The 25,501-nt window shown below is 51.6% G+C and overlaps 1 protein-coding gene across 1 annotated transcript in view; it reads left to right on the forward strand.

The window, feature by feature from the left end:
- The window catches only part of GMEB2 (glucocorticoid modulatory element binding protein 2), a 52,658-nt gene extending 27,362 nt beyond the window's left edge, over positions 1–25,296 (forward strand). The window contains exons 8-11 of the mRNA XM_075350502.1: positions 20,867–20,947; positions 21,198–21,335; positions 22,684–22,806; positions 24,188–25,296. Coding sequence (XP_075206617.1) covers positions 20,867–20,947; positions 21,198–21,335; positions 22,684–22,806; positions 24,188–24,834 — 989 coding nt within the window. The 3' untranslated portion in view covers positions 24,835–25,296. The remainder of the gene's footprint in view (positions 1–20,866; positions 20,948–21,197; positions 21,336–22,683; positions 22,807–24,187) is intronic.
- Positions 25,297–25,501: the final 205 nt, after the last annotated feature.

The raw sequence follows: 25,501 nt of genomic DNA on the forward strand, positions 1-25,501 counted from the left end.
CGCTTAAATTTAGGCCCTGGCTTCGCCGGAGGCCTAGTTTCATTTTCCTGCCCTCGCATGTCACTCATGCAGAGGGACAGGTTCGGCTCCTCCCGGCGGCCGTTCTACACAGGGGAGGGACACTCCCCACTGCTTGGGCGTCCCTCCTTCCCTGCAGGTCTCTATAGCCCTCCAGTTCCCGCTCTTTTATAGGAACGCCCTCTTCTCAGGCAGAGTTCACTCTGCTCTGGGACATCCTGCATTCTGCATCTCTGCTGAGGTGCTGCGACTGGGGGACCAGGCTTCGGGATCTGGAGGGCACACAACACCGCGCTCAGCGGTCTGGTAAGCCACAGCCGGTCTCCGGTTGTGGACCTCTGTAGATTCTCCCTGGGGTTCATTCTCTGCAAAGCCCCCACTCCAGCAGCATGTCTCACACAAGGAGCAAGGCTCCAAAGCTTTATTCTGCATGCACTGCATGTAAGCTCCTGCTGCCTGAGCCGAGCACCTATCCACATTGTGATGTCTGCTCTAACTTGGCGGTGCCACAGCCTGGAGTCTCACCCCCAGTGGTCTCTCAGGCTGCTGCTGCACCTGTGATTGAACCCCCGGCCTGGGTAGAGTCCTTTTCTAGGTCCATATCCCAGTCATTTGCTGAGTCCATGGGGCTTTTGTCCAGGACTTTGATGAATATGCATCAGCCCCCCTCACAGGGTGCCTCTAATACTCTTGACAGAGGATTCCTATCCTCTGACCTCCGTCCATCAGAGCTCACGGAGGATTCATCATCTGATCCCAGACCCCGTCCTTCTAAGAGAAGGCGCAGGGTTTCCTCCCCCTCCCCATCCCACGGCTCTGCCTCAAGAGCTGACTCTCTAGATGAGGAGGATGCCCTCACTGGGGGCTCGGAGGCTATGTATCCCATCGATTTCTCTGAGGGTGACTCAGATCTTAGTGATTTGATTGCTTCTATTAATTCTGTGCTGGATCTCAATCCGCCAGTGTCAGAGGAGCAACTCTCTTTGGCAGAAAAACATCAGTTTACCTCGCCTAAGAGAGTGAAGAGTGTGTTCTTTAACCACTCCAGTTTTCAGACCGCTGTGACCAAACCCAGGGCCTGCCCTGACAAGCGCTTTCCAAAGCGTGGTTCTGATGACCGGTTTCCATTTCCACCTGAGGTGGTCAAGGAGTGGTCTCACTCCCCAAAGGTAGACCCTCCGGTGTCTAGGCTCTCAGCCCGGACCGTTGTGTCGGTGGCTGACGGCACCTCACTTAAGGATTCCACTGACCGTCAGATTGACCTTCTGGCCAAATCTGTGTATGAAGCTGCGGGGGCCGCGTTTTCCCCGACTTTTGCAGCAGTGTGGGCTCTCAAAGCCATCTCTGCTTCTCTAGAGGAGATGCATTCCCTCACCAAGGAATCTATGCCTGAGATGGTTACCTTAACTGCTCAGGCTTCAGCTTTTTCATCCTATGCCATGTCTGCCATGCTAGAGGCTGCTCACCGCACTGCGGTGGCTTCAGCTAATTCTCTTGTTATCCGCAGGATTTTGTGGCTTCGAGAGTGGAAGGCAGATGCTTCTTCCAAGAAGTTTCTTGCTGGGCTCCCTTTTGCTGGTTCACGGCTGTTTGGTGAACAGCTGGATGAAATCATTAAAGAAGCTACTGGCGGGAAGAGTACTTCCATGCCACAAACCAAGACCAGGAAACCCGCCCAGGGTAGGAATCAATCGAGGTTTCGTTCCTTTCATTCCTCCAACTGGTCATCCTCTAAGCCTTCCGCCTCGTCCGCTAACTCAGCCAAGGATCAGAAATCCAACTGGCGCCCAAAAGCGCGTCCGCAGAAGACCGCAGGAGGTTCTGCCACTAAGGCAGCTTCCTCATGACTCTCGGCCCGCTCCAGCAACGTCCTTAGTCGGTGGCAGGTTCTCCCACTTTGGCGCCGCTTGGTTAAAGCAGGTCTCCGATCAGTGGGTGAGAGACATCATATCTCACGGCTACAGGATAGAATTCTCTTCCAGCCCTCCAAACAGATTTTTTCTCTCAACTCCCCCCTGCTCCAAGGCCGCCGCCTTCTCGCAGGCCGTGGCGTCCTTGCAGGCAAACGGAGTGATTGTCCCACTTCCCGCTCAGGAACGGTTCAGAGGTTTTTACTCAAATCTCTTCCTAGTTCCAAAAAAGGACGGTACCTTCCGGCCCATCCTGGATCTCAAGCTTCTCAACAAGCATGTCCGGGTGCGGCATTTTCTCATGGAGTCTCTGCGATCAGTCATTGCCTCTATGACCCAAGGGGAGTTCCTGGTGTCCATCGACATCAGAGATGCCTATCTACATGTGCCAATCGCAGTGTCACATCAGCGTTGGTTACGTTTTGCGATAGGAGAGGATCATTTCCAATTCGTGGCTCTCCCCTTCGGGTTAGCCACGGCTCCTCGGGTATTCACCAAGGTCATGGCGGCAGTGATTGCGGTCCTGCACCTCCAGGGGTTAGCAGTGCTTCCTTATCTGGACGACCTTCTGGTCAAGGGTACATCCAGCGCAGACTGTCAGCGGAGTGTTTCGCTCACTCTCGCCACCCTAGCCCAATTCGGGTGGATTGTCAATCTTCCCAAATCCACTCTGACTCCGACCCAGAGTCTCACGTACCTAGGGATGCAGTTCGAGACTTTGCCGGCACTTGTGAAGTTGCCCTTAGACAAACAGCTGTCACTCCGGTTGGCGGTGCGCTCTCTCCTGAGGCCCTGCCGTTATACCCTCAGGCGTCTGATGCAGGTGCTGGGTCAAATGGTGGCATGGAGGCGGTTCCCTTTGCCCAGTTCCATCTGCGTCCTCTGCAGCTGGACATTCTCCGCTGTTGGGACAAGCGGCCTTCCTCCTTACAGAGGTTAGTGGCTCTGTCGCCACGGACCAGGAGCTCTCTTCAGTGGTGGCTTCGACCCCTCTCCCTGTCCCAAGGGCGCTCCTTCCTGACTCCGTCTTGGGTGATTCTCACCACGGATGCCAGCCTATCCGGCTGGGGAGCGGTACATCTCCACCACAGAGCACAGGGCACTTGGACTCCGTCCGAGTCAGCCCTTTCAATCAATGTGCTGGAAACCAGAGCTGTGCTTCTAGCTCTCCTAGCCTTTCACCACCTGTTGGCGGGCAGGCACATTCGAGTCCAGTCAGACAACGCGACAGCGGTTGCCTACATCAATCACCAAGGCGGGACACGCAGCCGCCTGGCAATGTTGGAGGTCCAACGCATTCTTCAATGGGCGGAGGACTCCAAGTCCACCATATCCGCAGTCCACATCCCTGGCGTAGAAAACTGGGAGGCAGATTATCTCAGCCGTCAATCCGTGGACAGTGGCGAGTGGTCCCTGCACCCTGCAGTGTTTCAGTCAATCTGCCGCAAGTGGGGCACTCCGGACGTGGACCTAATGGCATCCCGTCACAACAACAAGGTTCCGGTTTACGTGGCTCGCTCCCACGATCCTCAGGCCTTCGCTGCGGACGCTCTGGTTCAAGACTGGTCCCAGTTTCGTCTGTCCTACGTGTTTCCCCCTCTAGCTCTCTTGCCCAGACTCCTGCGCAAGATCAGAATGGAGGGCCGTCGAGTCATCCTCATTGCACCGGACTGGCCCAGGCGAGCTTGGTATCCGGACCTGCTCCAACTGTCCGTGGAGATGCCGTGGCATCTTCCGGACCGTCCAGACCTGCTCTCGCAAGGTCCGTTTTTCCGCCCGAATTCTGCGGCACTCAAATTGATGGCGTGGCTCTTGAGTCCTGGATTTTGACGGCTTCTGGTATTCCTCCTGAAGTCATCTCCACTATGACTCGGGCCCGTAAGTCTTCCTCCGCCAAGATCTATCACAGGACTTGGAAAATTTTCCTGTCCTGGTGTCGCTCTTCCGGCCATTCTCCTTGGCCATTCTCGTTGCCGACCCTTCTGTCCTTTTTACAGTCCGGTCTGCAGCTAGGACTGTCCCTCAACTCTCTCAAGGGACAAGTCTCAGCTCTATCAGTGCTGTTCCAGCGGCGTCTCGCCCGGCTGGCTCAGGTCTGCACCTTCATGCAAGGTGCGTCTCACATCATTCCGCCTTATCGGCGGCCCTTGGATCCCTGGGACTTTAACTTGGTCCTCACAGTATTGCAGAAACCCCCTTTCGAGCCCCTTAGGGAGGTTTCTTTGTATCGTCTTTCTCAAAAGGTGGCCTTTCTAGTTGCCATAACTTCTCTCAGGAGAGTCTCTGATTTGGCTGCGCTCTCCTCGGAGTCACCTTTTTTGGTTTTTCACCAAGACAAGGTAGTTCTCCGTCCGACCCCGGACTTTCTTCCTAAGGTGGTCTCTCCCTTCCACCTTAACCAGGATATTTCCTTGCCTTCCTTCTGTCTGGCCCCTGTTCATCGCTTTGAGAAAGCGCTGCATACTCTAGATCTGGTGCTTGCTCTCCGGATCTATGTGTCTCGCACCGCTGCGCTTAGGCGGTGCACCTCTCTTTTTGTGCTAACCACAGGGCGGCGCAAGGGTCTCTCTGCTTCTAAGCCGACCTTGGCCCGTTGGATTAGATCGACCATTTCGGACGCCTACCAGAGTACTCAGGTGCCTCCCCCGCCGGGGATCAAAGCACACTCGACCAGAGCTGTCGGTGCCTCTTGGGCTTTTAGGCACCAGGCTACGGCTCAACAAGTCTGTCAGGCTGCCACTTGGACTAGCCTGCATACCTTTTCGAAGCACTACCAAGTGCATGCTCATGCTTCGGCAGATGCGAGCTTGGGCAGACTCATCCTTCAGGCGGCTGTCGCCCACTTGTGAAGTTAGGCTCCGCCTACTTCTTAGTTTTTTCTGTTTATTCCCACCCAGGGACAGCTTTGGAACGTCCCATGGTCTGGGTCTCCCAAAGGAACGATAAAGAAAAAGAGAATTTTATACTTACCGTAAATTCTTTTTCTTATAGTTCCGTATTGGGAGACCCAGCACCCTCCCTGTTGCCTGTTGGCAATTTTCTTGTTCCGTGTGTTATCACCGGCTGTTGTCGTGGACAGAGTCTCCGGTTGTTCCGGTTCTTACTCGGTTCTACTTGTGGGTGGCTATTCTCCTTCAGCTTTTGCACTAAACTGGCTAGGACTGGCTACCAGGGGGTGTATAAGCTCAGAGGGAGGAGCTACACTTTTAAGTGTAGTACTTTGTGTGTCCTCCGGAGGCAGAAGCTAAACACCCATGGTCTGGGTCTCCCAATACGGAACTATAAGAAAAAGAATTTACGGTAAGTAACAAAATTCTCTTTTTTCAATGCATGCCTATGGACGCCGGATGCGGCGTGATGCAGCAAAAACCGCATTTGGCTGCCGCATGCGGTTTCTTCCACTGCGCATGCTCAGTAGCGTGCCGCAACCGGAATAAAAACGGGCCGCATGTAAAAACTTATGCAAAGGATGCGGTGTTTTCGCCGCATCCGTTGCATAGGTTTCACAGCCGGATTGAGCCGCACTGCTCAAACCGGATGTGTGAAAGTAGCCTTAATGGCAATAAGAAGATGGAGTCTCTGTAGAATTTGGCATTGAATGAACAAAGAGTCAAAGACAAAACTTTTTCATTTTTGGCTTCTCCACAGGATGTGCCATCAGTGTCTGATAGATGGGGGCAGGGGAGATCTCATCTACAACCCCTGGCAAAAATGATGGACCCACCTGGCTCTGAGGATGTTCATTCAGTTGTTTACCTTTGTTTAAAAAAAGCAGATCACAGACATGGCACAAAACTGAAGTCATTTCAAATGACAACTTTCTGGCTTTAAGACACACTAAAAAAAAATCATGAAAACATAATGTGCTAGCCAGTAACGGTTACTTTTCAAGACCAAACAGGGGAAAAATTATGGAATCACTCAATTATGAGGTAAAAATTATGGAATTGTGAAAAAAAAACACTCCAATACAGCAATAGTATTTTGTTGCACCACCTCTGTCTTTTATACAACTTGCAGTCTCTGAGGCATGGACTCAATGAGTGACAGACAGTACTCTTCATCAATCTGGCTCCAACTTTCTCTGATTTCTGTTGCCAGATCAGCTTTGCAGGTTGGAGCTTTGTCATGGACCATTTTCTTCAACTTCCACCAAAGATTTTCAATTAGATTGAGATCCGGACTATTTGCAGGCCATGTCATTCACCTTATGTGTCTTCTTTCAAGGAATGTTTTTACAGTTTTTGCTCTATGGCAGGATGCATTATCATCTTGATAAATTATTTCATCATCCCCAAACATCCTTTCAATTGATGGGATAAGAAAAGTGTCCAAAATGTCAATGTAAACTTGGGCATTTATTGAAGATGTAATGACAGCCATCTCCCCAGTGCTTTTACCTGACATGCAGCCCCATATCAACAATGACTGTGGAAATTTACATGCTCTCTTCAGGCAGTCATCTTTATATTGTTTAGCTTTTCTGTATATAAATCCCATTTCCTTTAGGCGGTTTCTTACAGTTCAGTCACCGACATTGACTCCAGTTTCCTCCCCTTCGTTCCTCATTTGTTTTGTCATTTCCTTTTTTGGAGACATATTGCTGTAAGTTTTCTGTCTTGACGCTTTGATGTCTTCCTTGGTCTACCAGTATGTTTGCCTTTAACAACCTTCCCATGTTGTTTGTATTTGGTCCAGATTTTACACACAGCTGACTGTTAACAACCAACATCTTTTGTAACATTGCGTGATGATTTACCTTTTTTTAAGAGTTTGATACTGTAATCCTCTCCTTTTGTTTCAATTGACATCTCTCGTGTTGGAGCCATGATTCATGTCAGTCCACTTGGTGCAACAGCTCTCCAAGGTGTAATCACTCCTTTTTAGATGCAGACTAATGAGCGGATCTTACTTGATGACGGTTTTAGTTTTGTGAATGAAAATTTACAGGGTGATTCCATAATTTTTTCCTCATGATTGAGTGATTCCATAATTTCCCCCCCTTGTTTGGTCCTGAAAAGTAACCGTTACTGGCTAGCACATTATGTTTTCATGATATTTTTTTTTTTTAGTGTGTCTTAAAGCCAGAAAGTTGCCATTTGAAATGACTTTAGTTTTGTGCCATGTCTGTGATCTGCTTTTTTTTTTTTAAACAAAAGTAAACAACTGAATGAACATCCTCGGAGCCAGGTGAGTCCATAATTTTTGCAAGGGGTTGTAGAACCTATTGATCCCCTTTTTCCAGCAGAGAGGTTGCCAAGCATATACGTGGCTCTCTGCACTATTGCTCAGCTCTTTCTGTACCTTTTATAGACTTTTAACACCCAGGACCACCCAAATACATGATTGCCACTTTCCATTAAGTTGCTGCCAGGTGAAGGGAACTCTATTTTCCCTATAGATTGTTTGCAGAGGTTGTTTCCTCTATTCCATTACAGTTGGTGCAAACACAAGTGTTGGCTAGAAGTTCGTTTGTTTGTCATCAAACTGGTGAAGCGGGTTTACATGTTGGCACACCGGAAGCGTCCAGAGGGCATTTGGCTTCCAGTCTGATTTAATGGTAAAATAAGCTCTTAGTGTCTGCTGAGAGAATATGATTAGTATGACAGGAGAATAAAATGTTAGACATTAGGAGAACTAATAAGTATTTACCAAGTGACTAAACGTTCTCTAAAAGTTAATTCTATACGAGAAGTTGTATGAGATTAAAACACAGGACTGCTTGCTGCTCCGCTTGTGTCTGGTATTGCCGTTCAACCCAGTACAGCTATTTTTTGTTTTTCTAATTTCTGATTTAACCATTTTAACTGATTAAAAGTGGACATCACCTTTGGGTTTAAAGAGGTTGTTTGGTCTAATAATATTGATGGCTTATCCACAAGCTACATCGCCAATATGAGTTATATGGGGACCAACTCCTGGCATCCCATCAATAATCTGTAAAAAGCTCCAGCGGCACATGGATGTCAATACATTAAAGTGAGCTGCACTGCACAGCTGTCACGCTTGCCGGGTGTAGCAAGCGTGGAGAGGTGCGTTCAGTCCTACATGCGTCTGATGCACAACAAAAAATACACAGGAGCACAGGGGACACAAAAACAACAGGAGGCCCTGGATCTAGTGAGAGGGGTAGGTGGGCACCTGCTAACCTCACCTGCAACTGTCCCTTTTCTCCACACCAGACCCTATACAGTCTCTGCAACTGTCGCCAAGCAGGAACCTGAGACCCTATAAATCCCCTATGGTAACCCTGACTAGTGAGGGGCAGGTGGGGTTCACTAGACCTCACTGCTGCACTAACAACACACCAGAGGAACAAAGACAAACAGGGGGGAAAATTAACCCCAAAGATATTTCTTTATCGTTCCTTTGGGAGACCCAGACCTTGGGTGTTTAGCTTCTGCCTCCGGAGGACACACAAAGTACTAAACTTAAAAGTGTAGCTCCTCCCTCTGAGCTTATACACCCCCTGGTGAGCCAGTCCCAGCCAGTTTATCGCTTTGTGTTCAGGAGGCATACATCCACACATGCATTCTCATGATTTTTTTCCTTTTTTGGAAGAGATTGAAGAAGTGCGGGTCCACGTCTGGACCCCCGGCATGTCCCTTCTCACCCCACTGTGTCGGCGGTGTTGTAAGGTTGATTTCCAAGGCTGGAGCCTTACATGCCGTGCTCCTTCACCATCCCTCCTGGGCTCTGGCTTGAAGTGGGAGCCAGCACGGTCTCCATGCCTGGCAGGAGACCGGTCTCCATCCACAGCCCCTTGAGGATTTTGCTGGACTGGAGCACTCATCCCCAGGGACCTGGCCCTGCGTCTCAGCAGCTAAGTACCTGAGACGTTTATATGTTGGGGGTCCCTGTTCTTTATTGTATGGGGAGAGTATGCTGAATGTATTTATATTGGCATTTTCGGCGGGTTCTCTAGCTTTCGCCCGAGAACCGCGCCGATGGTGCCTGCGCGTCGGCCTCGCCGCTTAAATTTAGGCCCCGGCTTTGCCGGAGGCCTAGTTTCTGTTAACTACCCTCGCATGTCACTCATGCAGAGGGACAGGCACGGCTCCTCCCGGCGGCCGTCCTGCACAGGGGAGGGACACTCCCCACTGCTGGGGCGTGTCTCCTCCCCTGCAGGTCTCTATGGCCCTCCAGTTCCCGCTCTCCTACAGGAACGCCCCCAAGTCCCGCCATTTTCTTAGGCAGAGTTCACTCTGCGCTGGGCTTTTCTGCACTCTGCATTCCTGCTAAGGTGCTGTGCATTGGGGGTCCGGGCTTCGGGATCTGGAGGGCACACAACACCGCTTCCAGCGGTCTGGTAAGCCACAGCCGGTCTCTGGTTGTGGACCTCTGTATATTCTCCCTGGGGTTCATTCTCTTGCAGAACCCCCACCCCAGCAGCATGTCTCACACGAGGAGCAAGGCTCCAAAGCTTTATACTGTATGCGCTGCATGTAAGCTCCTGCTGCCTGAGCCGAGCACCTATCCACATTGTGATGTCTGCTCTAACTTGGCGGTGCCACAGCCTGGAGTCTCACCCCCAGTAGTCTCTCCGGCTGCCTTTGCACCTGTGGCTGAACCCCCGGCCTGGGTAGAGTCCTTCTCTAGGTCTATATCCCAGTCATTTGCTGAGTCCATGGGACTTTTGTCCAGGACTTTGATGAATATGCATCAGCCCTCCTCACAGGCTGCCTCTAATGCTCTTCCGAAGGGTCCTTTAGGATCCCTATCCTCTGACCTCCGTCCATCGGAGCTCACAGAGGATTCATCATCAGGTCCCAGACCCCGTCCTCCTAAGAGAAGGCGCATGGTTTCCTCTCCCTCCTCATCCCGCGGCTCTGATTCAAGAGCTGACTCGCAAGATGAGGAGGATTCCCTTACGGGGGGCTCGGAGGCTAACTCCATGTACCCCATCGATCTCGAGGGTGACTCAGATCTTAGTGACTTGATTGCTTCTATTAATTCTGTGCTGGATCTCAATCCGCCAGTATCAGAGGAGCAACCCTCTCTGGCAGAAAAGCACCAGTTTACCTCGCCTAAGAGAGTAAAGAGTGTGTTCTTTAACCACTCCAGTTTTCAGACCGCTGTGACCAAACCCAGGGCCTGTCCTGACAAACGCTTCCCAAAGCGTGGTTCTGATGACCATTTTCCCTTTCCACCTGAGGTGGTCAAGGAATGGTCTCACTCCCCAAAGGTAGACCCCCCGGTGTCTAGGCTCTCAGCCCGGACCGTTGTGTCGGTGGCTGACGGCACCTCACTTAAGGATTCCACTGACCGTCAGATTGACCTTCTGGCCAAATCTGTGTATGAAGCGGCGGGGGCCGCGTTTTCCTTGACTTTTGCAGCAGTGTGGGCTCTCTAAGCCATCTCTGCTTCTCTAGAGGAGATGCATTCCCTCACCAAGGAATCTATGCCTGAGATGGTTGCCTTAACTTCTCAAGCTTCAGCTTTTTCATCTTATGCCATGTCTGCCATGCTAGAGGCTGCTCACCGCACTGCGGTGGCTTCGGCTAATTCCCTCGTTATCCGCAGGATCTTGTGGCTTCGAGAGTGGAAGGCAGATGCTTCTTCAAAGAAGTATCTTGCTGGGCTCCCTTTTGCTGGTTCCCGGCTGTTCGGTGAACAGCTGGATGAAATTATTAAGGAAGCTACTGGCGGGAAGAGTACTTCCATGCCACAAACCAAGACCAGGAAACCCGCCCAGGGTAGGAATCAGTAGAGGTTTCGTTCCTTTCGTTCCTCCAACTGGTCGTCCTCTAAGCCCTCCGCCTCGTCCGCTAACTCAGCTAAGGACCAGAAATCCAACTGGCGCCCAAAAGCGCGTCCGCAGAAGACCGCAGGAGGTTCTGCCACTAAGGCAGCCTCCTCGTGACTCTCTGCCCGCTCCAGCAACGTCCTTAGTCGGTGGCAGGCTCCCCCACTTTGGCGACGCTTGGTTAAGACAAGTCTCCGATCAGTGGATGAGAGATATCATATCTCACGGCTACAGGATAGAATTCTCTTCCAGCCCGCCAAACAGATTTTTTCTCTCAACTCCCCCCTGCTCCAAGGCCGCCGCCTTCTCACAGGCCGTGGCATCCTTGCAGGCAAACGGAATAATTGTACCAGTTCCCGCTCGGGAACGGTTTAGAGGTTTTTACTCAAACCTCTTCCTAGTTACCAAAAAGGACGGTACCTTCCGGCCCAATCTGGATCTCAAGCTTCTCAACAAGCATGTTCGGGTGCGGCATTTTCGCATGGAGTCTCTGCGATCAGTCATTGCCTCAATGACCCAAGGGGATTTCCTGGCGTCCATCGACATCAGAGATGCCTATCTACATGTGCCAATTGCAGTTTCACACCAGCGTTGGTTACGTTTTGCAATAGGAGAGGATCATTTCCAATTCGTGGCTCTCCCCTTCGGGTTAGCCACGGCCCCTCGGGTATTCACCAAGGTCATGGCAGCAGTGATTGCGGTTCTGCACCTCCAGGGGTTGGCAGTGCTCACTTACCTGGACGACCTTCTAGTCAAGGCTCCATCCAGCGCAGACTGTCAGCGGAGTGTCTCGCTCACTCTCGCCACTCTAGCCCAATTCGGGTGGATTGTCAATCTTCCCAAATCCACTCTGACTCCGACCCAGAGTCTCACGTACCTAGGGATGCAGTTCGAGACTTTGCCGGCACTTGTGAAGTTGCCCTTAATCAAACAGCAGTCACTCCAGCTAGCGGTGCGCTCTCTGCTGAGGCCCCGCCGTGATACCCTCAAGCGTCTGATGCAGGTGCTGGGTCAAATGGTGGCGTCCATGGAGGCTGTTCCCTTTGCCCAGTTACATCTGCGTCCCCTGCAGCTGGACATTCTCCGCTGTTGGGACAAGTGGCCTTCCTCCTTACACAGGTTAGTGGCTCTGTCGCCACGGACCAGGAGCTCTCTTCAGTGGTGGCTTCGGCCCCTCTCCCTGTCCCAAGGGCGCTCCTTCCTGGCCCCGTCCTGGGTGATTCTCACCACGGATGCCAGTCTATCCGGCTGGGGAGCGGTATGTCTCCACCACAGAGCGCAGGGCACTTGGACTCCGTCCGAGTCAGCACTTTCAATCAATGTGCTGGAAACCAGAGCCGTGCTTCTAGCTCTCCTAGCATTTCACCACCTGTTGGCGGGCAGGCACATTCGAGTCCAGTCAGACAACGCGACAGCGGTTGCCTACATCAATCACCAAGGCGGGACACGCAGCCGCTTGGCAATGATGGAGGTACAACGCATCCTTCAATGGGCGGAGGACTACAAGTCCACCATATCCGCAGTCCACATCCCAGGCGTGGAAAACTGGGAGGCAGATTATCTCAGCCGTCAAAGCGTGGACGGTGGCAAGTGGTCTCTGCACCCGGCAGTGTTTCAGTCAATCTGCCGCAAATGGGGCACTCCGGACGTGGACCTAATGGCATCCCGTCACAACAACAAAGTTCCGGTTTACGTGGCTCGCTCCCACGATCCTCAGGCCTTCGCCGCGGACGCTCTGGTTCAAGACTGGTCCCAGTTTCGTCTGTCCTACGTGTTTCCCCCTCTAGCTCTCTTGCCCAGAGTCCTGCGCAAGATCAGAATGGAGGGCCGTCGAGTCATCCTCATTGCACCGGACTGGCCCAGGCGAGCTTGGTATCCGGACCTGCTCCAACTGTCCGTAGAGATGCCGTGGCATCTCCCGGACCGTCCAAATCTACTCTCGCAAGGTCCGTTTTTCCGCCCGAATTCTGCGGCCCTCAAATTGACGGCGTGGCTCTTGAGTCCTGGATTTTGACGGCTTCTGGTATTCCTCCTGAAGTCATCTCCACTATGACTCGGGCCCTTAAGTCTTCCTCCGCTAAGATCTATCACAGGACTTGGAAAATGTTCCTGTCCTGGTGTCGCTCTACCGGCCATCCTCCTTGGCCATTCTCTTCCGACCCTTCTGTCTTTTCTACAGTCCGGTCTGCAGCTAGGACTGTCCCTCAACTCTCTCAAGGGACAAGTCTCAGCTCTGTCAGTTCTGTTCCAGCGGCGTCTCGCTCGGCTGGCTCAGGTCTGCACCTTCATGCAAGGCGCGCCTCACATCATTCCGCCTTATTGGAGGCCCTTGGATCCCTGGGACCTTAACTTGGTCCTCAATTGCAGAAACCCCCTTTTGAGCCTCTTAGGGAGGTTTCTTTGTATCGTCTTTCTCAGAAAGTGGCCTTTCTGGTTGCCATAACTTCTCTCAGGAGAGTCTCTGATTTGGCTGCGCTCTCCTCGGAGTCACCTTTTTTAGTTTTTCATCAAGACAAGGTGGTTCTCCATCCGACTCCGGACTTTCTTCCTAAGGTGGTCTCTCCCTTCCACCTTAACCAGGACATTACCTTACCTTCCTTCTGTCTGGCCCCTGTTCATCGCTTTGAAAAGGCGCTGCATACTCTAGGTGCGTGCTCTCCGGATCTATGTGTCTCGCACCGCTACACTCAGGCGGTGCACCTCTCTTTTTGTGCTAACCTCAGGTCGGCGCAAGGGCCTCCCTGCTTCTAAGCCGACCTTAGCCCGCTGAATTAGATCGACTATTTCGGACGCCTACCAGAGTACTCAGGTGCCTCCCCCGCCGGGGATCAAGGCACACTTGACCAGAGCTGTCGGTGTCTCTTGGGCTTTTAGGCACCAGGCTACGGCTCAACAAGTCTGTCAGGCTGCCACTTGGGCTAGCCTGCATACCTTCTCGAAGCACTACCAAGTGCATGCTGATGCTTCGGCAGATGCGAGCTTGGGCAGACGCATCCTTCAGGCGGCTGTCGCCCCTTTGTGAAGTTAGGTTCTGCCTACTTCTTAGTTTTTCTGTTTATTTCCCACCCAGGGACTGCTTTGGAACGTCCCAAGGTCTGGGTCTCCCAAAGGAACGATAACGAAAAAGAGAATTTTGTTTACTTACCGTAAATTCTTTTTCTTATAGTTCCGTATTGGGAGACCCAGCACCCTCCCTGTTGCCTGTTGGCAAATTCTTGTTCCGTGTGTTATCACCGGCTGTTGTCGTGGACAGAGTCTCCGGTTATTCCGGCTCTTGCTCTGTTCTACTTGTGGGTGGCTATTCTCCTTCAGCTTTTGCACTAAACTGGCTGGGACTGGCTCACCAGGGGGTGTATAAGCTCAGAGGGAGGAGCTACACTTTTAAGTGTAGTACTTTGTGTGTCCTCCGGAGGCAGAAGCTAAACACCCAAGGTCTGGGTCTCCCAATACGGAACTATAAGAAAAAGAATTTACGGTAAGTAAACAAAATTCTCTTTATCCTGAGCAGCAACTTGACTAGCAGAACCTTCCTCAATGGCGGCCAGGACACAAGTGAGTTTGTATCTTCAGCATGGAAGGCTGGGATACCCTGCTATTTGAAGCTGAAGGGCGTGACTATAAAGTAAGTGCAGCTGATCACTCTGCAAGGAACTGCTTAGGACAAGCTGAGTAGCAAAACAGGCACTTAACCACTGCAGTGCCAAAAGGAATTAAACCCATTTAAATGAAGAGAGCCAGATGAGAGGCTCCAGTCTAAAGGCTGTCACTGGTCTCAACATGTAGGGAGATGATTGTGACAGCAGCTCCATTTATTGTGCAGCGGAAGCTGGCCGGTACTGCAGAACGGCTCCTATTCATTAGTCTTTTCTTTGTCGCTCCATTGGGAGACCCAGACAATTGGGGTGTATAGGCTATGCCTCCGGAGGCCGCACAAAGTATTACACTAAAAGTGTAAAGCCCCTCCCCTTCTGCCTATACACCCCCCGTGCTCCCACGGGCTCCTCAGTTTTTTGCTTTGTGCGAAGGAGGCAGACATGCACGCACAGCTCCACAGATTGGTCAGCAGCAGCTGCTGACTATATCGGATGGAAGAAAAGTGGGCCCATATAGGGCCCCCAGCATGCTCCCTTCTCACCCCACTCTTGTCGGCGGTGTGGTTAAGGTTGAGGTATCCATTGCGGGTACGGAGGCTGGAGCCCACATGCTGTTTTCCTTCCCCATCCCCCTTCGGGCTCTGGGTGAAGTGGGATCCTATCGGTCTCCAGGCACTGAGACCGTGCTTCATCCACAACTCCTGTGGAGCCTGCTGGATAGGAGCCGGGTATCGTTCAGGGACATGGCCCTGCTACTTGGAGGTACTCTGTATCCCTGTGGGGACAGCGCACAGCAACACTCCAGCTTTGCTGGGTGTGCTAGTGCACCGGGGACCGCGGCGCTGACCGGGTTAATATGTGCCATTACACACTCAGCGCTGCTGAGTGTGTTTATGTATAGGGACTGCCGCACTGACCGCCGCGGCCATGGAAACACCGCGGCGCGGCTGGGACTTGTAGTGCGCCGGGGACTTCCACGCCGGCCGCGCTTTTACGGCGGCCGCGTTTATTACTAGAGTCCCCGGCTTTTTGCGGCCTAGTTTCCTTTCTTCCCACCCCCAGCCCTGACAGGCAGGGGAAGGGCGGGACGCTGCACAGAACGAGCAGCACTGAGGGCTGGAGCATGCTTTGCATACTCCACCCCCCTCACTGTGCACAGTGCGGGCACCAGTTCCCGCACTTTCTGGGTCACGCCCACGGCTCCCTCCTCTCCTCAGGACGCCGGCAGCCATTCCTGTCAGCTCCTCGGACGCTGCAGAGGGGGACAAAGTCTGGGAGACCCAGGCAGGGACTCTGGTGGCCTCACAACCGCTTTAAGCGGGTGGTAAGCAGCACCTGTGGTGCTAGCCCCATTGTGCAGTAGTGTAACATTATATGTTTATGGTATATATATTTTACACTGTATGGTGCACAGTTGATTTCTGGCTATATACCCTATTGTGTTGCTCAGGGAAGATAATAGCATGGCGCCCACGAAAGGCAGGGGTGCCAAAACACAGGCTTTTTAAGCTGCCTGCGCCGCATGTACGACCCCGCTACCGGCAGGTTCCACTGACCCTCATTGTGTGCACTGTTCGGCCCCTGTGGCACTTACTCAGCCAGAGCCTCTGCTAAGAGGGGCCCAGGGGGAGCCACCTGCTGACACTGTCCAGGTGACGGGGACGGAGTTTGCAAAACTCTCTGAGACTATGGCTAAGATACTAGAAGCCTTGCAGTCCAGGCCGGTATCTCAGCACAGGGACTCTGTTGAATCTTTGTTCCCTGGCCCACCTCAGTTGGACCAACAATGTCCTCCCGGGGTATCTCATGGGTCCCAGGCTGAGGGTTCTGACACAGACCCCAGCCCCAGACCGACTAAGCGAGCTCGCTTAGAATTTCCCTCGACATCATCATATTGTGCAGGGTCTCAGAGGGGGGAATCTCTGGTTGATGAAGCGGAGACAGTTGATCAGGATTCTGATCCTGAGGCCGCTCTCAATCTTGATACTCCTGACGGGGACGCCATAGTGAACGATCTTATTGCGTCCATCAATCTAATGCTGGATATTTCTCCCTCAGCTCCTCCGGCGGAGGAGTCGGCTTCTCAGCAGGAGAAATTCCGTTTCAGGTTTCCCAAGCGTACACCGAGTATGTTTCTGGACCACTCTGATTTCAGAGAGGCAGTCCAGAATCACCATGCTTATCCAGATAAGCGTTTTTCTAAGCGCCTTAAGGATACACGTTATCCCTTTCCCCCTGACGTGGTCAAAAGTTGGGCTCAGTGTCCCAAAGTGGATCCTCCAATCTCCAGACTGGCAGCTAGATCCATACTTGCAGTGGAAGATGGGGCTTCACTCAAAGATGCCACTGACAGGCAGATGGAGCTCTGGTTGAAATCCATCTATGAAGCTATCGGCGCTTCTTTTGCCCCAGCATTCGCAGCCGTATGGGCGCTACAAGCTATCTCAGCAGGTCAAGCGCAAATTGACGCAGCCACACGTCCGCGCCACAGGTGGCGTCCATAACCACTCAGACGTCGGCATTTGCGTCTTACGCTATTAATGCTGTCGTGGACTCTGCGAGCCGTACGGCGGTTGCAGCCGCCAATTCGGTGGTACTACGCAGGGCCTTGTGGCTACGGGAATGGAAGGCAGATTCTGCTTCCAAAAAGCGCTTAATCAGTTTGCCAATTTCTGGCGACCGATTGTTTGGCGAGCGTTTGGATGAAATCATCAAACAATCCAAGGGAAAGGATACATCCTTACCCCAGCCCAAACCGAACATACCCCAACAGAGGAGGGGGCAGTCGAGGTTTCGGTCCTTTCGGGGCGCGGGCAGGTCCCAATTCTCCTCGTCCAAAAGGCCTCAGAAAGATCAAAGGAACTCTGATGCATGGCGGTCTAAGTCACGTCCTAAAAAGACCACCGGAGGTGCCGCTACCAAAGCGGCTTCCTCATGACTTTCGGCCTCCTCACTCCGCATCCTCGGTCGGTGGCAGGCTCTCCCGCTTTTGCGACACCTGGCTGCCACGGGTAAAAGACCGTTGGGTGAGAGACATTCTGTCTCACGGTTACAAGATAGAGTTCACCTCTCGTCCCCCGACTCGATTCTTCAGGTCATCCCCGCCTCCCGAGCAAGCCGAGGCTCTTCTGCAGGCGCTGGGCACTCTGAAGGCAGAAGGAGTGGTGGTCCCCGTTCCTCTTCAGCAACAGGGCCACGGTTTTTACTCCAACTTGTTTGTGGTCCCAAAGAAGGACGGGTCTTTCCGTCCTGTCCTGGACCTGAAACTTCTCAACAAACACGTAAAGACCAGGCGGTTCCGGATGGAATCCCTCCGCTCCGTCATCGCCTCAATGTCCCAAGGAGATTTCCTTGCATCGATCGATATCAAAGATGCTTATCCCCACGTACCGATTGCTCCAGAGCACCAGCGCTTCTTGCGCTTCGCCATAGAAAACGAACACCTGCAGTTCGTGGCACTGCCGTTCGGCCTGGCAACAGCCCCACGGGTTTTCACCAAGGTTATGGCTACTGTAGTAGCGGTCCTCCACTCTCAGGGTCACTCGGTGATCCCGTACTTGGACGATCTGTTGATCAAGGCACCCTCTCAAGAGGCATGCCAACACAGCCTCGACGCTACCCTGGAGACTCTCCAGAGTTTCGGGTGGATCATCAATTTGCCAAAGTCAAATCTGACACCGGCCCAATCGCTGACATACCTTGGCATGGAGTTTCATACCCTCTCAGCGATAGTGAAGCTTCCGCTGATCAAGCAGCGGTCACTACAGAAAGGGGTACAATCTCTCCTTCAAGGCCAGTCACACCCCTTGAGGCGCCTCATGCACTTCCTGGGGAAGATGGTGGCAGCAATGGAGGCAGTCCCTTTCGCGCAGTTTCACCTGCGTCCTCTTCAATGGGACATCCTACGCAAATGGGACAGGAAGCCGACGTCCCTCGACAGGAACGTCTCCCTCTCTCAGGCGACCAAAGCTTCCCTTCGGTGGTGGCTTCTTCCCACTTCATTATCGAAGGGGAAATCCTTCCTACCCCCATCCTGGGAGGTGGTCACGACGGACGCGAGTGTATCTTGCCCTGAAAGCGTTCCAGCAGTGGCTGGAAGGCAAGCAGATCCGAATTCAGTCGGACAATTCCACAGCGGTGGCATACATCAACCACCAAGGCGGCACACGCAGTCGGCAAGCCTTCCAGGAAGTCCGGCGGATTTTGATGTGGGTGGAAGCCACGGCCTCCACCATCTCTGCAGTTCACATCCCAGGCGTGGAAAACTGGGAAGCAGATTATCTCAGTCGCCAGGGCATGGACGCAAGGGAATGGTCCCTTCACCCGGACGTGTTTCAAGAGATCTGTTGCCGCTGGGGGATGCCGGACGTCGACCTCCTGGCGTCCCGGCACAACAACAAGGTACCGACGTTCATGGCACGGTCTCAAGATCCCAGAGCTCTCGCGGCAGACGCCTTAGTTCAGGATTGGTCGCAGTTTCAGCTCCCTTATGTGTTTCCTCCGTTGGCACTGTTGCCCAGAGTGTTACGCAAGATCAGGGCCGACTGCTGCCGCGTCATCCTCGTCGCTCCAGACTGGCCGAGGCGGTCGTGGTACCCGGATCTGTGGCATCTCACGGTCGGCCAACCGTGGGCACTACCAGACCGACCAGACTTGCTATCTCAAGGGCCGTTTTTCCATCTGAATTCTGCGGCCCTCAACCTGACTGTGTGGCCATTGAGTCCTGGATCCTAGCGTCTTCAGGGTTATCTCAAGACGTCATTGCCACTATGAGACAGGCTAGGAAACCAACGTCCGCCAAGATCTACCACAGGACGTGGAAAATTTTCCTGTCGTGGTGCTCTGCTCAGGGTTTTTCTCCCTGGCCTTTTGCCTTGCCCACTTTTCTGTCCTTCCTTCAATCTGGACTGGAAAAGGGTTTGTCGCTCGGCTCCCTTAAGGGACAAGTCTCAGCGCTCTCTGTGTTTTTCCAGAAGCGCCTAGCCAGACTTCCACAGGTACGCACGTTCCTGCAGGGGGTTTGTCACATCGTTCCTCCTTACAAGCGGCCGTTAGAACCCTGGGATCTGAACAGGGTGCTGATGGTTCTTCAGAAACCACCATTCGAGCCAATGAGAGATATTTCTCTCTCACGCCTTTCGCAGAAAGTGGTTTTTCTAGTAGCAGTCACTTCACTTCGGAGAGTGTCTGAGCTAGCAGCGCTGTCATGCAAAGCCCCTTTCCTGGTGTTTCACCAGGACAAGGTGGTTCTGCGTCCGGTTCCGGAATTTCTCACTAAAGTGGTATCCCCCTTTCATCTCAATCAGGATATCTCCTTACCTTCTTTTTGTCCTCATCCGGTTCACCAATGTGAAAAGGATTTGCACTTGTTAGATCTGGTGAGAGCACTCAGGCTCTACATTTCTCGGACGGCGCCCCTGCGCCGCTCGGATGCACTCTTTGTCCTTGTCGCTGGCCAGCGTAAAGGGTCACAGGCTTCCAAATCAACCCTGGCTCGGTGGATCAAGGAACCAATTCTCGAAGCTTACCGTTCTGCTGGGCTTCCGGTTCCCTCAGGGCTGAAGGCCCATTCTACCAGAGCCGAGGGCGCGTCCTGGGCTTTGAGGCACCAGGCTACGGCTCAGCAGGTGTGTCAGGCAGCTACCTGGTCGAGCCTGCACACTTTCACGAAACACTATCAGGTGCATACCTATGCTTCGGCGGATGCCAGCCTAGGTAGACGAGTCCTTCAGGCGGCGGTTGCCCACCTGTAGGAAGGGGCCGTTTTACGGCTCTATCACGAGGTATTATTTTACCCACCCAGGGACTGCTTTTGGACTTCCCAATTGTCTGGGTCTCCCAATGGAGCGACAAAGAAGAAGGGAATTTTGTTTACTTACCGTAAATTCCTTTTCTTCTAGCTCCAATTGGGAGACCCAGCACCCGCCCCTGTTTTTTTGTGTGTACACATGTTGTTCATGTTGAATGGTTTCAGTTCTCCGATATTCCTTCGGATTGAATTTACTTTAAACCAGTTTATAATTCTTTTCCTCCTTCTTGCTTTTGCACCAAAACTGAGGAGCCCGTGGGAGCACGGGGGGTGTATAGGCAGAAGGGGAGGGGCTTTACACTTTTAGTGTAATACTTTGTGCGGCCTCCGGAGGCATAGCCTATACACCCCAATTGTCTGGGTCTCCCAATTGGAGCTAGAAGAAAAGGAATTTACGGTAAGTAAACAAAATTCCCTTCGTCTGAGAGCTGTTCGGTAGTACGCGGCAGCTGCACATTAAGTGGATCTGTGCAGTGCAGCGCACGCGTTGACAACAAATCTCAAGATATCAATGATCAATCCTTAAGATAGGCCGTCAATATAAGATCGGTGTGGGTCCGACAAGTGGTACCTGAACCATTCTGCTGTTATAAGCTCCAGCAGCAGGCGGATGGAAGCACATCAAATGGAGCTTCACTACGCAGCTTTATCCAGTGTGTAGCGGCTGCTGCCGGGTACTGCAGATCACCTCCTATTTGATGTAGCTGATCAACAATTTGTTCAGATTGGATAACTATTTTAATTCTGAGAGGAATCTGCTTTGCTAATTCTTTTTCTTTTTATTGCTTAGATTTCACAGTGAATGGCAACCCAACGACAATAACTATTGAAACTTGTGAGAATTCAGGAGAGTGGGGCAGCACCATCGCAGGTAAAAACAACCATTCTTAATTTCCGGCCTAAAATAAGGCAGTCAATAGGGTGTTCATTGTCAGCCTAACCAGCAAGTTAACATTCTGCTCAGACTTTTATTAATTATATCCATTTATTGTAAAGTTGGGTAAAAAGCTGCGATATGGCTGCCATTGTGGATTTTCTAGGATGCTGAATAGCAGATGTGTCTAATTTTGCATTGCTATGATCACCATTGCTGCGCTAACCTTTGCATTGTTCTTTTGCAGATGATACCCTGCTGTTCTGGCAAGGTTTGCGGGATGCGGGGCTGCTGGGGGAGGTCATCCAGGAGTTTCACCAGGAGCTGCTGGAAACCATGAAGGGGATGAAGCAGCGGCTGCAGATGCCTCCCATCCAGCTGCAAGGTGTATTAACCAGCATTTCTTCTTCCTTTTTTGTAGTATTAATGCTTAGGCTAGGTTCATATTTCCATTGTTTATGATCAGTCACAATCCGCCGCTCTGATAAACAACGCAATCCATTTGGCGGATTCCGTTGTTTCCCATAGGCTTGTATGAGCGGCGGATTGCGACTGATGCCCTTGTGTTGCATCCGCCACCTGACTGATCAGTAGTAGAACGATTGACCGTCGGGCGGCAGGAATGCAACATGTAACATTGTTTAAGCAGCGGAATCCTTATGTTTTCACTGCGCATGCTCAAATCTTGTGTTTAACCATTCAACTGAATTTGTCTCTCTCGGCGGCCGAACGATCAGCTGATCGCCCAGCGACCGGCTTCTGTGAGCAATCAGCTGATCTCCCGGCCGCCGGCTTTTGAGAGCGATCAGCTGATCTCCCGGCCGCCGGCTTTTGAGAGCGATCAGCTGATCTCCCGGCCGCCGGCTTTTGAGAGCGATCAGCTGATCTCCCGGCCGCCGGCTTTTGAGAGCGATCAGCTGATGTCCCGGCCGCCGGCTTTTGAGAGCGATCAGCTGATCTCCCGGCCGCCGGCATTTGAGAGCGATCAGCTGATCTGCCGGCATTTGAGAGCGATCAGCTGATCTCCCGGCCGCCGGCATTTGAAAGCGATCAGCTGATCTCCCGGCTGCCGGCATTTGAGAGCGATCAGCTGATCCACCGGATTTTGAGAGCGATCAGCTGATCTCCCGGCCGCCGGCTTCTGTGAGCAATCAGCTGATCTGCTGGCATTTGAGAGCAATCAGCTGATCTCCCGGCCGCCGGCTTTTGAGAGCAATCAGCTGATCTCCCAGCCGCCGGCTTTTGAGAGCGATCAGCTGATCTCCCGGCCGCCGGCTTTTGAGAGCGATCAGATGATCTCCCGGCCGCCGGCTTTTGAGAGCGATCAGCTGATCTCCCGGCCGCTGGCTTTTGAGAGCGATCAGCTGATCGTTCTCTCTCTCTCGTTTTACAACGGAATCCGCTTTATGATGACAATGAATTCCAATTCTTGTCATTCGTTGTACAACGCATCAGTCACAAGCGTCAAGCAACGCAGGTGACTGATGCAAAACAACGGATATGTGAACCTAGCCTAAGTTGAGCAGAGTATCCCCACCCCTCAGGTTCATTCAGCATTGAGCTCAATAGCTCATTGTATTAATGCAGGACATTTCTTTCAGTCTGTTCTGACATTTAATTCCGAATCACTTAAGATTTGGGGCTGGCATAATCTCTCTGACCGAGAAGGAAAGAATCGCACTAATTCTGAATAACCGTCTCTCAGTTAATCACATGTGTCTTGTCTCTAATAGATGCCATGTTGCTCAACAACATTGTCCAGAATTTTGGGATGTTGGACCTCATTAAGAAAGTCTTAGCCGGCCACAAGAGCCAAATGGATCGATCCAGGGAGCAATACACAAGGGACTTAGCAGGTACTATTATAGGGATACAATTATTACTTTGATTTGAGTCATGAATTGAAGGGGTCGCTCAGCTAAAAAATGTGGTTAAATAAGCTTAAAATAGTAAATTATACAAAATACACATGAATTCTGAAACCTGCCCCTTTAGCTACAAGCTTTCTTCCTGGATCCCAGTAGATTCTCTTCCGCATGTGTGATGCATAACGTAATCTGTGTCCGGTATGTGACCAGAGCTGTGTGTGACGTGGGGCTGGCTTGCTGCTTATTTCAACAGCTCAGCCAGCCCCTCTTTCTGTGTCTGTGCACCAGATGTGCGGGAAGGGACTATTGAACTTTTTTAGCACAACAGGCCCTGTTTATGAAAATGAGGGGGTGTGGACTAGATCCTAGTAAATGAGCAATCATGCAGACCTACATTGTGTGTTTCGATTTCTAATAATAATAATAATAATAACAGCCATTCTTCATCAGATCATTAGTGATGAGCAAGCACTACCATGCCATGCTCGGGTGCTCAGTACTTGTAACGAACAGTTACTGCTCGGATGGGCACAACTCAGGTACGCCAGGAAATCTCTCTGAAAAATGGCAGAGTTCCCATTGACTTCCATTAGACTCGGGTACTAAAGTCGCGCCCATCCAAGCATCATACTGCTCGTTACAAGTACACAGCATGGTAGTGCTCACTCATCACTACTGATGATGACTATGTTTACTCTGAGGTAGATGTTGCTATCCTTGAAGGGAGTGTTCTCAAGTTTAATAATTATTCCCCTATCCATGGGATAGGAGATAACCTTCTGGACGCTGGGTGGGTCTGACCACTGTGTCCCTGAAATAATCCCAAGAACCAGGGCTCTGAAGAGCCTCGGCTGAATGGAGGTTGATCATGCGCCTGGCGTCTCTTCACTTGGGAGCACCAAAGATTGACGAGTGCAACGCTCAGCTGATCTTCGGCACCTCAGTTAGAACTAATGGATCAGTAGTGCACATGATCAACCTCCGCTCCATTCAGCCAGGCTCTCGGGACCGGTGGGGGTCACAGCAGTCGAAGCCCCAGCAATCGGAAATTTTTATTCTCTGTCCTTTGGATAGGAGATCATTTTCACATTTAAGAACACGCCTTTGAGACTAGGACTCCGTTTGCCTCTCTTCGGTACAGCATGGCCTAACGGATTCACAAACTGCAATGGCCTTCTTTACCTCGCTCTTAAGTGCAAACTGGCATCCCAGAAATGTCTAATCTAGAAACTGAAGCCCTTGGTCGGCCCTGGGATGTAGATTAATCTGGAGTAGCACGTTCCATATATAAGGAATAATAAATGGTGTAATTTGCTTGTGCCACATATTCTGCTATTACTCAAATGGGGCAATATTCTTCCTTTTGCAGCACTAGAGCAGCAATGTGATGAGCATCGACGAAGAGCCAAGGAACTGAAACACAAATCCCAGCACCTAAACAACGTCCTGATGACTCTGACACCAGTCAACGTTCCTCCTCCAGCCAAACGACCACGATTAACCAGAGCCACTTCAGGTCCTGCTGCCATCAGCTCCCAAGTCTCTCCTCCGCCAACACAGATCACCCTGCCACAAGGAATGTCCCTCTCCCAGCTGACTGGTCTCCCTTTCAGTAAAGTACTTTCCACCTCCATCCCATCCTCATCCAGCTCCACTATCATTAACAAGAACTCTGTCTCCCAGGCCAACTCCCCCTCCTCACCCGTTTTAGGCGGTTATACTATACTAACTCCTTCAGGGAACAATTTTCCTGGCACGGTGGAGATACACCCTGACTCCTCCAACCTTACCGTCCTGAGTACGGCAGCCATGCAAGACAGTAACACGGTTCTCAAAGTAGTGAGTCCCATCCAGTTGTTGACGCTGCAGGGTCTGGGTGCCACGATACAAAACCTGGCTCAGATAGCACCGGCTGGCAGCACCATAGTAGCCTTGCCCTGTGAGTCAGGCGACGGAGAAGAAGAGCATACCACCATAGAAGTAACGTCACTGTCTGAGGACCATGTGCTTAAATAGACTCTGGAGCCATGATTATACGTGCTTTAGCTCGGAGGTGCCATGTTTCTAAGGGATGAGTAAGCTGAATGAACCAAAGAGGATTGATGAAGGCTCTGTGTGATAAACAGACCTGCGGCTCATTGCACAGAACTTTACTGCAGATCATTCTGACAATAGAAAAGTGACAATATCTTGGTGTTGAGATCTTCCTGTGGGCAATATGAAATGACCTACGTTTGCCCTTTTCCCCCATACTCGCGCCATGTTTGTTTTCACGAGCATATCATAAACTTCAGTATTATTAAATAAGACGCCAATAACCGAGCACGGTATTGAGGATGTCCTCTATCTGGCAAGAATCCGTTCGTTAGCAAGGAACGCTCATGTGGGCAGATTTGGGGCTCGGTAGTCAACTGAAGTTGCTTCCAAGTAAGGAGTAGTAATATACTTAAGGGTACTTTACACACTGCGACATCGCTAGCGATCTCGTTAGCGATGTGAAATTCTAGATCGCAAGTGCGATCTTTCGAGATCGCACATGCGTAAAATGACCTTTGTGCAATCCCGAAAGATCGCACTTGCGATCTAGAATTTCACATCGCTAACGAGATCGCTAGCGATGTCGCAGCATGTAAAGTACCCTTTACTGGATACCTGGAGGCAACTGGCAGAGAATATGAGGATC

Source organism: Anomaloglossus baeobatrachus, chromosome 5 (assembly GCF_048569485.1).
Source record: "Anomaloglossus baeobatrachus isolate aAnoBae1 chromosome 5, aAnoBae1.hap1, whole genome shotgun sequence".
Lineage (NCBI taxonomy): Eukaryota > Metazoa > Chordata > Amphibia > Anura > Aromobatidae > Anomaloglossus > Anomaloglossus baeobatrachus.